Genomic DNA, 12,398 nt, shown 5'->3' on the forward strand with positions numbered 1-12,398 from the left:
ACCATGCCTTCTTTCCTCATTTTCTTCCCAGCATTTTAACTGTTACATTAAATATCTATTTTGAATTCTCTTAGGACATGGTTTTCAGAGGATTTTGTTTTACCCAGTGTATAAGTACTAGTAACCAGTTACCCAGTATGCTAGTTGCTAGTATGTTAGTCACAGTGAAGAGAATTATGATTCCAGGTTTTTACAGAGTTGGATTATGAAGTACATAGTGAAAATGGATATGCATAGCAAGTATTTAGGACTATAGATCTGAACTCTGGAATGAGGTTTGGACTTGAAAAATGAACTTGGAAGAGTTCTTGTTGTAGAGACATGAGATTCTCAGAGGAAAAAAAAACTCGGGGAACACAGATGTTGGATTGCTAGAGAATGAATATATGGGTGAACACTCCTCGTTTATCTTCTATGATATTTATGAGTGCTCAGAATTTGATTCATTTGTGTTAGTGATTTGGTTGAAGATGGAATACTTGCTAAATATATTTAGATGAACTCAAATTAGCTATTAGAATTAACAGAATATGTAAATGGTCATGATTCTTGTGCTAGGCCTAATTCACCCAAATATCCATAGGAAAACTATTCCCATTGTTAGACACAGACTCAAGACTATGTTCTGTAGGTGTTTGGCAGTTTACACTCTGATCAAGTGCCGGGATCTCTGGCTCTCCCATTTTTAAAAGGGTTTAGTCCTAAATCTTGGTTAAATCCAAGATATTATTAGAATTAAAAATCGTAAGAGGTGAATGAATAATAGTTGAATCTTTGTTGATCTTAGAAAATAAGCAAAGACTAGGATGATATGTGATGGGTAGCATCAGTCTCAAATATGGGCTAAGATTTACATAAATATACATAAAATATTATACACACACACACACACACACATATATATATATAATGTATTTGTCTTTTTCCAAAGGGAAATTAAGGGTTGGAATTCTTTTTTTTTTTTTTTTTTTTTTTGATTTTTGGGCCACACCTGGCTTTGCTCAGGGGTTACTCCTGGCTGTCTGCTCAGAAATAGCTCCTGGCAGGCACGCGGGACCATATGGGACACCGGGATTCAAACCAACCACCTTAGGTCCTGGATCAGCTGCTTGCAAGGCAAACGCCGCTGTGCTATCTCTCCGGGCCCAAGGGTTGGAATTCTTAAAAGCATCAAACCAGATTGTTAGTGGTTATGGGCACGTGGAGATCGATAGTAAGCCTGGGCCTTGAAGAATGCCTTGTGAGGACAGAAAAAATAGTTCAGAAAATCTTACTAAAAAAATGATGAGTCAGAACTAAAAGGTTAAGAATCTGCTAATATTGCTTTAAAAGTTTGTTAGTTTGTTCTTTTACCCTAAAAGGATTCATATCATTACTGACAGCAGAGCAGGCTTTCATGTCTATGAAACTGGGTTGTTAGAAAAGGGCCTCAAAGGACGCCAATGTCAGTAGTTATACATTAAGTGTTGGAGGCACTTCCTTCATAGTTAGTAGAAACAGTACCTGCTTGGAATTGGTAGGTGTAATGTAGGCTTTTCTACTTTCAGATCCCTAAGTAAAAAAATGCATTTTTGATTTTGTGTTTTATATTTGAATAAAATATAAAGTCATTTTTTTTAATTTCAGGTGGGTGAATATACTGTTCTTGAGGGAAAACTTCAAAAAACTCTGATTGACTTAGAGAAACGAGAGCAGCAGCTTGCCAGTGCAGAGTCAGAGGTATTGTGTTTCCCAACCTTGGTTTCATGAATTCGTGCATTTCTTCTTCTTTATACTTATAAATAAAATAGTGGAAAATGCATTGTTCTCAACCTCCCCCCCCCCAAAAAAAAAAAGTGCGCCTGTTGGAGCACATGCCACCTGTTGATGAGGACTGAGTTCAGGGGAGGAGAGCATCTAAAAACTATGTGCGTCTAATGGTCAAGAGTGTCTTATAGAGCAAAAAATACGGTGATTTTTTCCATTATTTGGAAGGAAGAATAGTTGTGATACCTGGAGAAAAGCATAGCATAGACTCAAGGGCTTGCAGTCCTTGTTTGAGTATCAGAAAGAAGGGAATTTCCTCTTCCTTACTGAAGATTAGATCACTGAAATAGATGAAAACTTGTTTACCTGTGTCTAGGTAATAATTTTCTTTATTTCCTAGAATTTGCATGTTGAATAGATGCTTCAACTTAGTACTAGGTGTTAATACTAAGGCTTTGCTTTCTTCCATGTGCTTAGGCAGAAAATAAGTTTCTGAAAGAAAAGAAATTTTGAAATATGTGTTTATATTAAAGAATGGGTGCTGTTTAAGTAAGAATATTTTTAGTAGGTCCCCTTTTGCTCTTCTCCTGCTTCTTCAGTTTTTGGACCAAGCTATTAGGATTATCTTTCTTGTTTTCTTTTCTTTTTTTTTTTTTTTGATTATCTTTCTTAAAGTCATCTCTCTCCCTTTGCTTCTCCCTCTACTTCCCTTTACCCAGTGATGCTCAGGGGTAATTGTTGACATGGTGCTCAAGAGTTTGGTGCTTAGGGAACTATGATGTTGGGAATTCAGACCGGGGTGGGCAAGGTGGCCCCGTGTATATTAACAAAAATTAATTTGTAAATGTTCTGACTTAAGCTTCAGAGAGAACGAAAGGAAGTGAAAGCAGAACGTGAGCGGAATTTGCAAGAACTTCAGGATGCTCTTCGCAGGGCCAAAGAAGATTATGTTCATCAAGTAGAACTAGAAAAATTAAAGATCAAACAGTTGGAAGAGGACAAACACCGACTTCAGAAGCAGGTTAAGCAAATATCTATATCTCTTATCATCTTTTTATGCTGCTTTATTTGTATTTTAGAAGAAGAAAAATTTAGAATAATGTGCTCGCTTCGGCAGCACATATACTAAAATTGGAATGATACAGAGAAGGTTAGCATGGCCCCTGTGCAAGGATGACATGCAAATTCGTAAAACGTTCCATATTTAAAAAAAAAAGAACAATGTTGGCTGTTGGTCATACTCTTTGTATTAAGGTCAAATAAACTTGAAGTTGAGTGTTCTTTTCCTAAGTGAAAATAAAGGACTATATTGAAATAATTTTTCTTGTAAAATTATTTGCTTGTGGTTATGCTACATTTTATTAATTTTCAACTTTACCTTTTTTTTCTGGTAACTATTCTTTTAGCAAACACGGAGAATTGAGATGTTTTCACCTTATCTTCCCCATTCTTCCATCATGAAATTTATTGGACGCTTTTCAATTGTTAATTAGCTAGCAGTGTCCACATTTATTTTACAATAATTTATGTAATCCTTCTGTCATCTTTCTTCTCCTGTGTTCTTGTAAAATAAATCCCCTGGTATGTGAGAGCACTACAACATATGTATTTCCACCCTCCGGCAGATGGGTCTGAAGCAGACAGGGTAGCCATGAATGGTTAATAAACCAAGCCAGTCAGGAGAGTCAGGGAGTCAGTGGTGTCTCCCTTGTGGTGTCTCTGAGCACCAAACCAGAAATGTTCTTTCTTTATTGACCCATTCCCAATTCACCATGAAGGCGAAGGTCAAAAGAGAGATAAAAGTACCTGTCCATGTGGGCTTTTACAACTCAAAGGAGGTATTTAAAGAAAATAGGAAGGTGGGAATGCCTTTGTTTTGGGTTAGTAGCTGGGTGTCAGCTTACATGTTCTCCAGCTTCTTTAATTCTCTTTGTTGTAGCCTTCTATTTTGGGGGTCATTCCTTTGCCAGGTGTGTTTTATCCATATTAATGTTGGACTTTTGGTGCAGGATATAGTTTGTACTAAATGACATATTTATGCCCTGAAGTTTAGAAACAAGCTGTACCTTGGAGCTTTCATATTTTATCCTTTGTACTAAAGTCTCTTGCCTGATTTCCTGTTTGATATCTCTACTTGGATATTTTCAGTTAAAACTGAAAACGAACCACTATTTAAGTGCTTTCACAGAGCATTTCATAATGGATCCCTCTCTTCTATTCTCTCCACTGTAATCAGAGTGTTAGTTTTTAAGATTTGGGAAGTATGACAGACACCTTTCTCTGAAGCCTGTCAGTCGATTTAGTGCTCATTGGATAATGGTCAGAATCATTCCCTGCATCCTCAGCCTTTGCCTAGATCCTGCTTGTCTGTCTCACCTCATCTATCATTCTTTTAGCTTTGTTGTCTACTCTCAGCCTGACTGGTCTTCAGGTCATCAAATGTAATGTGTTCACTTGACCCATGAAATTTCTGCATATGCAACTTTGGATGCATACACAGAGATGCATATCCTTCAGTTTTTGGATCAAGCTAAAACTTCAGTGTAATTAGATATGTATGATAAATGCCCAAGTTTATTAAATTCTGTCATGAATAATAGTTTCCTTAACATTTCATCTGGGGTTAAGTGGTTGCCAATATGAATTGGGTTATTATTCCAAGGGTTTCATTTAAATTATAACAGTGGTCAATTGTGATGAAATTCACCAGTAATGGGTGTTTTCTTCTAAATAAGATCAAGCTATGATATATTTGAAAAAAAAAATGGGGCATTGAAGAAAGGAGGAATTGGTATAATGAACATCTGCTTTGTGGAAAATGATCTAACTACCCAGGATGCTCCTAGAACATAATCTAAGACCTGGCAGGGTAGGGAGAAATGCAGAGGGCAGTGGACATATCTGCTGGATTCAACACATTGTTTGGTTTGTAAAAACAAAAAAAACTGGTTAGGTTCTTACTTTGACCACATTGTATGTACTAGACAGGTAGAAGGTTGGCCAAGGAAGTAAAGGTGTCATTGAAAGCAAAGAAAGAATCCTGCATGTCTGATAGCCTATAGTTTTATGAGCTGTTAGTAATCTCAGTAATTTTGATAATGTCCTTAAATTATAAGAAACATACCAAATATTGTTTATTAGCTTTGTTTGCAGCAAAATGTGAAAGATACATCAGGGGGAAAATTATTCTAATTAGAATTTACTTCTGCCACAGATTGTCTTCATTTTAAATGTCTTAATGTTTTAATAAAGATAGAAATGGGTTCGCAAATAGTTGGTAGCCATATTGACTGTTTTTGAAAAGCATCGTCAGTGTTTCATCAATGATTTTTTTACATTTATTATAATATCCCTTAGAGCCAAATTTCAAAACTACCCAGAACAGTGAAGCTATGAAAGATGAAGTTGCTCTAAGGAAAATCAAAGAGAGTTTGGTTAGTCAAGGCAAACTCTTCTTAATTTAAGGACATGTGCCATCTGCTTTCATCAGAGGATTATTCAGTGCAAATGGCAAGCACTTAAAATACTCATGCCCCCTGTTACTGACAGATATTTGGCCTCAGTTTTTATTTTTAATCTATAAGTAGTAGAGTTTTAGGTCATCTTTAATTTACATAACTTATAATGGTATTTGAGTTATGAAATTCTTATGTAACAATGTGATATCTTAAGTATACAGTATCAAGTGTCACCTTTCCACTTGCCAACTAGCAAGAACTTTTAGAATAATAATTTTGTAAAAAATTTTATACTCAAATTTTGTATAGTGTTTACCTGTTAATTTACTAAATTTTAAAGATTAATAAAGATCTGAGGCCAGTGATTGTACAGAAGATAGGGCTTGCTTTGCACCCAGGCTGACCTGGGTCTGATTTCTGGCACCCCTTAGAATTCAAGTCTTCTAGAAGTGATCCCTGAGCACAAAACCAGGAGTAAGCCCTGAGCATTGCCAGGTATGGCTCAATAACCCCATAACTAAATATTAATGAGATCCTAATTTTCTTTTTTTTTTCCTCCATCAAGATCCTAATTTTCTACATAATTTATTTTCTTACGTTTTTTTTCATCATGACCATGCTTTAGAATAAGGGAAAATGACTATCTTCAATTTTCTAGTGCTAACACTTTGCATGCCATTGTTTTTAAATGACTATATTCTTCTTTTTTTAAAAAAAAATACAGCTGAATGATGCTGAAAATAAATACAAGATTTTGGAAAAGGACTATCATCAGTTCAAGGAACAGCAAAGCAACAAACCAGAAATCCGTCTACAGTCGGAAATAAGTCTTCTCACCTTGGAAAAGGTACGTGTATCAGTTTACACAAACTTAGTGATTATTTTGTATAACTCAAGTGGTAATTACTTGTTTTAGTAGTGTAGGCTCAAGTAAGAATGCATTAGAGAATTGGTGTAGGCTCAAGTAAGAATGCATTAGAGAATTGAAAGCACATGGCATTTTGGGTGCTTGAGTTTTTTGGCTTTTGTCAGTTAAATATATATATTGGGGGGGGCGGAGTTGGGTCACACCCAGCAGCACTCAGGGGTTACTTCTGGCCCTACACTCAGAAATCGCTCCTGGCAGGCACGGGGGACCATATGGGATGCCAGGATTCAAACCACCATCCTTCTACATACAAGGCAAACGTCCTACCTTCATGTTATCTCTCTGGCCCCTGTCAGTTATATTTTGTATTAAGTAGTGTTTGGTTATACACAACAGAATTAATTGCTGGAAATTACAGAAAATCTGTAGAACCAGTTTCAAAACAAAAGCAAGAGCCAGAGGAAGTAAGGTATTGACTATTCTGTCACAAAACAGTCTACTCTGTATATCAACCACTAGGCGGCACTAATAGACGATTGGTATGTGGTAGCGTGGAAGAGCCCAGATAGTTCTTTTCTGTTTCCCTTTTTTCTCTGGCAGTAGTTGTAATTCATTTTCTTTCCACCACCACATAGCCCTTCTCTTCAGCTTTCTTCAAGTAGCCCCCACTGTGTAGTTCTAGTTCCCACAAAGGTAAGGACGTCCTGCTGCTGCAAATATCTGCCTTCTCTCCTCAGAGCTTCTCTGGCATTCCTGTGTTTCTGCTTCCATTATCTGTGGCACCAGTTTACTGTATTCAGTTGCTTCTTTTGCAGAGACCTAGAGCGATTGGAGGTTGAATGTTACAATTGGTTTCTTACTACCAGCAAAAATGTCCACTAGTTATGACTCTGTGATAATTGCATTACGAATGAGAAAACATTGGTAGCCTAGTGATTGAAGAAAAATGTTACCCCAATAACAATAGAGAAGACAGATGATAGGAAGTCTAATCTAAATGCTGTTTAGAATGCAAATGGAGAGACACTTCAGCTTGGAGAATACAAAATGTGAGACTTCAGGTAGAATCAAAATGATAGGTGAAGTTTTATGGATTTTGCTGTTTTTGAAGATTGATCCTGTTCCCCATTTTTGTTGCTGATATGGAGATACTGAAAAAGTTAGAGAACTTGAGGTGCAGTGAGATTAGAGTAGATAGCAAGGGAAAGGGTGAATCTAGCACTGAAATTATGGAGGAAAATGGAAAATGACAGTGGTGGGTTATGCTCTGGTGCATGTTACCTGCTCTGTTAAACCTTTTTTTTTTATTGCTTTATGCTTCTTGAGACACTCATTTTGATAGAGCTTCGCTGGCAGCACCATTTAGAGAAAAAGAAAAAATAAAGGCATGAAAGTATGTGATTTCTATGTTGAAAAGTGATAGTGAAGCACAGGAATGATAATGGAAGCATAATAATCAGAAAGTGTCATTCGGGAGAATGTACTAGATAACAGTCAAAATATGGATCATTGAAAGTATAGCAAAGAATAACTAATATTACTGGAAAAAAATTTGTTTTGGGTCACACACAGCAGTGCTCAGCGGTTACTCCTGGAAGGCTTGGGTTACAGATTGATGCCAAGGACCAGACCTGGTCGGCTGCATGCAAGGCAGACACCCTACTCGCTTTGCTATCTCTCTGGCCCCATGCTGCAAAATATTGCTCTTAGTGCTTCTCATACTGGGGCAGCTTCATTTCTCTATCAATGAACTTGAATCCAAATAAATTTTTTTCTTTACCTTGAAAGTATTAACTTTGTAAATAGGAATTATGTACTAACCAGTGACATCTCAAGCTCTCATTAGATATTTCATTCTCACAAGCTTTATTAACTGTTAAAGACTATATTTCCCAGGGGAAAACTCCTATCTCTGTCTGCCTGAAACTGTGCTTCTGAACTTCCAAAGGTTTCCTCAGGGGCCTAGGGAGCGCACCCCCAAAAAAACTGCATTTTGAAGCTGGTGAGTGCCTGCATTCTGGGGCCGCAGAATCGCTTTGCCCTGCCCTGCCTTTGTTCACTCTGAGGACTTCGGGGAAAACTCCTATCTCTGTCTGCCTGAAACTGTGCTTCTGAACTTCCGAAGGTTTCCTCAGGGACCTAGGGAGCGCACCCTCAAAAAAACTGCATTTTGAAGCTGGTGAGTGCCTGCATTCTGGGGCTGCGGGATCGCTCTGCCCTGCGCTGCCTTTGTTCACTCTGAGGACTTCGGGGAAAACTCCTATCTCTGTCTGCCTGAAACTGTGCTTCTGAACTTCCGAAGGTTTCCTCAGGGGCCTAGGGAGCGCACCCCAAAAAAAACTGCATTTTGAAGCTGGTGAGCAGCTGCATTCTGGGGCTGCGGAATCGCTCTGCCCTGCCCTGCCTTTGTTCACTCTGAGGACTTCGGGGAAAACTCCTATCTCTGTCTGCCTGAAACTGTGCTTCTGAACTTCCGAAGGTTTCCTCAGGGGCCTAGGGAGCGCACCCCCAAAAAAAACTGCATTTTGAAGCTGGTGAGTGCCTGCATCTGGGGCCGCAGTATCGCTTTGCCCTGCCCTGCCTTTGTTCACTCTGAGGACTTCGGGGAAAACTCCTATCTCTGTCTGCCTGAAACTGTGCTTCTGAACTTCCGAAGGTTTCCTCAGGGGCCTAGGGAGCGCACCCCCAAAAAAAACTGCATTTTGAAGCTGGTGAGCAGCTGCATTCTGGGGCTGCGGGATCGCTCTGCCCTGCCCTGCCTTTGTTCACTCTGAGGACTTGCAACTAGAGGCAGCAGAAGCGCTCAGCCGCTTCGCTTCCCTTTGCAGCCGCGAACTCTTCCTAATCAATGAACCCCACCACAACACGCAGGAAAAACCACACTACAAGCGTGACAATGGGGAAAACTCGCAGGCAAACACCATACATAGAGAATGAAGACGAAAGCTCGGTTGATCTAATAAATTACAACCACCTGATTAACCTTTCAGATAAGGAGTTTAGAGTAGAAATATGAAATATGTTTGTAGACCTCAAAAAGAGCATAGATCGATCTGAAGAGAACACAAAAACAGAAATCAGAAAACTCCAAACTGAAATAACAGATCTGAAAAATACGGTTGCTCAACTGAAAACCACAATGGATAGCCTCGCCAACAGGGTATCAGCAGCTGAGGAGAGAATCGGAGTACTGGAAGATGAGATGCAGAAAAGCTCAACACAACAGAAGAAATTGGAAAAGACCATTAAGACAAACAAACAGGCAATGGAAAATGTACTCAAGGCATGCGAAGAGATGAAAATAGAAGTCTTTGATAAACTCAACAGAAACAACATAAGAATCATTGGAGTCCCAGAAACCCAGGAAGGAGATCTCCAAGAAGAATCAACTGTCAAAGACATCATCAAAGAGATACTCCCAGAGTTAAAGCCTACATGCAATCAAATACTGCATGCCCGAAGAATACCAGCTAAAAGAGACCCAAAGAAAAACACCCCAAGACACATCCTCGTTACAATGACAAATCCCATAGATAGGGATAGAATACTGAAAGCAGCAAGATCAAAAAGGGAAATTACATTCAAAGGAGCATCCCTAAGACTTACAGCAGACATGTCACAAGAAACTCTCAAGGCCAGAAGACAGTGGTTGGATATTGTGACAAGATTGAATGAAATGAATGCCTCCCCAAGAATACTGCACCCAGCCCGACTCACATTCAGGTTTGGAGGAAGAATACACAGCTTCACGGATAAACAACAGCTCAGAAACTTCACAGATGATAAACCAGCCTTAAAGGAAAAACTGACAGGTCTACTCTAAGACAAGAGAGACCAACAAACACAGCAAACTTATCTACAAAGATGACATTAAATCCTATGACAATCATCTCCCTCAATGTCAATGGACTAAATTCACCAATTAAAAGACACAGAGTGGCAAAATGGGTCAAAAAGATGAATCCAACCTTCTGCTACAAGAAACACATCTGAATAGTCAGAACAAACTTAGACTCAAAATCAAAGGTTGGAAGAAAATTATCCAAGCAAACAACACCCTGAAAAAAGCTGGGGTGGCCATATTAATATCAGATGACACCAACTTTATACTCAGAAAAGTGGTAAGGGACAAAGATGGACACTATGTACTAATCAAGGGATATGTGCAACAGAAAGAAATCAGACTATTAAACATATATGCACCCAATGAGAGAACAGCAAATTATCTAATACAATTACTGACAAATCTGAAAGAAGAAATCAGTAATAACACAATCATTGTGGGAGACTTCAACACAGCCCTATCAACACTTGATAGGTCAACCAGACTGAAACCCAACAAAAACATACTAGCCCTGAAAAGTGTTATGGAAGAAAGAGGACTAGTAGATATATACAGGACACTCCATCCCAAAAAACCTGGATACACATTCTTTTCCAATGTACATGGGTCATTCTCCAGAATAGACTACATGCTGACACATAAAACATACCTCCATAAAATCAAGAGGATAGAAATCTTGCAGGCTACCTTTGCTGACCACAAGGCTCTGAAATTAGATGTGAAATACAAAGCCACACAGAAGAAAAACTTTAACAATTGTAAATTAAACACCCTGCTACTGAACAACCAGTGGGTCCGAGATGAAATCAAAAAGGAAATCAAAACTTTCCTGGAAACAAATGATAATGAAGACACAAACTGCCAGAATCTATGGGACACAGCAAAAGCAGTCCTGAGAGGAAAATTTATAGCTCTACAAGCACACATCAGGAAGGAAGAAGGAGCATACCTGAATAACTTAATGGCGCAGCTTAAACAATTAGAAAATGACCAACAGAATGAACCAAAAATAGGGAGACAGAAGGAAATAATAAAGCTGAAAGCGGAACTCAATGAAGTGGAAAACCAAAAAGCAATCCGAAAGATCAACGAAAGCAGAAGCTGGTTCTTTGAAAAAATAAACAAGATAGACCATTGGCAAAACTCACAAAGAAAGAGAGAGAGAGAGAGAAATCTGATAACCCGTATTAGAAATGAAAAGGGGGAGATCACAACAGAAATTGCAGAGATCCAAAGGATAATCAGAGGCTACTTTGAGAAACTTTATGCTACAAAACATGAGAACCTAGAAGAAATGGAAAAATTCTTGGACACTTATAACCTTCCACATTTAAGTAAGGAGGATGTAGCATATCTAAACACCCCCATCACTACTGAGGAAATTGAAACTGTAATCAAACATCTACCAAAAAAGAAAAGCCCAGGCCCAGATGGTTTTCCTAATGAATTTTTTCAAATCTTTCAAGAGGAGCTACTACCAATCCTAGCCAGACTCTTCCATGAAATTGAAAAAAAGGGAACTCTCCCAAACAGCTTTTATGAAGCCAACATTACCTTGATACCAAAACCAGACAGAGACGCTGCCAAAAAAGAAAATTACAGACCAATATCCCTGATGAATGCTGATGCAAAGATCTTCAACAAAATCCTGGCAAATAGGATCCAATGCATCATCAAGAAGATCATACACTACGACCAAGTAGGCTTCATCCCAGGAATGCAAGGATGGTTTAACATCCGTAAATCTATTAACATCATACACAACATCAACAACAAGAAAAATAAAAATCACATGATCATATCAATAGATGCAGAGAAAGCATTTGATAAGGTCCAACACCCATTCTTGATCAAAACTCTCAGCAAGATGGGAATGGAAGGAACCTTTCTCAATCTAGTTGAAGCCATCTACCACAAGCCAATGGCAAATATTATCCTCAATGGAGAAAAACTAAAAGCCTTTCCTCTAAATTCGGGTACAAGACAAGGCTGTCCTCTTTCACCACTCCTCTTCAATATAGTACTGGAAGTTCTTGTTATAGCGATCAGGCAAGAAAAAGATATCAAGGGAATTCAGATAGGAAAGGAAGAAGTCAAACTCTCATTGTTTGCAGATGACATGATACTCTACTTAGAAAACCCTAAAGACTCTACCAAAAAGCTTCTAGAAATAATAGATTCATATAGCAAGGTGGCAGGCTACAAAATCAACCTACAGAAATCAATGGCCTTTTTATACACCAATAATAATAGGGAAGAGATGGAAGTCAGGAAAGCAATCCCATTCACAATAGTGCCACACAAACTCAAATATCTTGGAGTCAACTTGACCAAAGACGTGAAGGACCTATACAAAGAAAACTATAAAGCCCTGCTCCAAGAAATAAGAGAGGACACACGGAAATGGAAACACTTACCCTGCTCATGGCTTGGCAGGATTAACATCATTAAAATGGCAATACTCCCCAAAGCATTATACAGA

General features: G+C 38.5%; 1 protein-coding gene and 1 non-coding gene across 2 annotated transcripts in view; both read left to right on the forward strand.

The window, feature by feature from the left end:
- The window catches only part of CEP120 (centrosomal protein 120), an 82,465-nt gene that overhangs the window by 46,795 nt on the left and 23,272 nt on the right, over window positions 1-12,398 (forward strand). The window contains exons 15-17 of the mRNA XM_049771412.1: window positions 1,627-1,719; window positions 2,606-2,767; window positions 5,929-6,051. Of these exons, the coding sequence (XP_049627369.1) occupies window positions 1,627-1,719; window positions 2,606-2,767; window positions 5,929-6,051 (378 nt within the window). The remainder of the gene's footprint in view (window positions 1-1,626; window positions 1,720-2,605; window positions 2,768-5,928; window positions 6,052-12,398) is intronic.
- Window positions 2,848-2,954, forward strand: LOC126008507 (U6 spliceosomal RNA). Its single transcript, XR_007495834.1, has one exon. It is a non-coding gene; the product is annotated as a U6 spliceosomal RNA (small nuclear RNA).

Source organism: Suncus etruscus, chromosome 4 (assembly GCF_024139225.1).
Source record: "Suncus etruscus isolate mSunEtr1 chromosome 4, mSunEtr1.pri.cur, whole genome shotgun sequence".
In the NCBI taxonomy this organism is placed as follows: Eukaryota; Metazoa; Chordata; class Mammalia; order Eulipotyphla; family Soricidae; genus Suncus; species Suncus etruscus.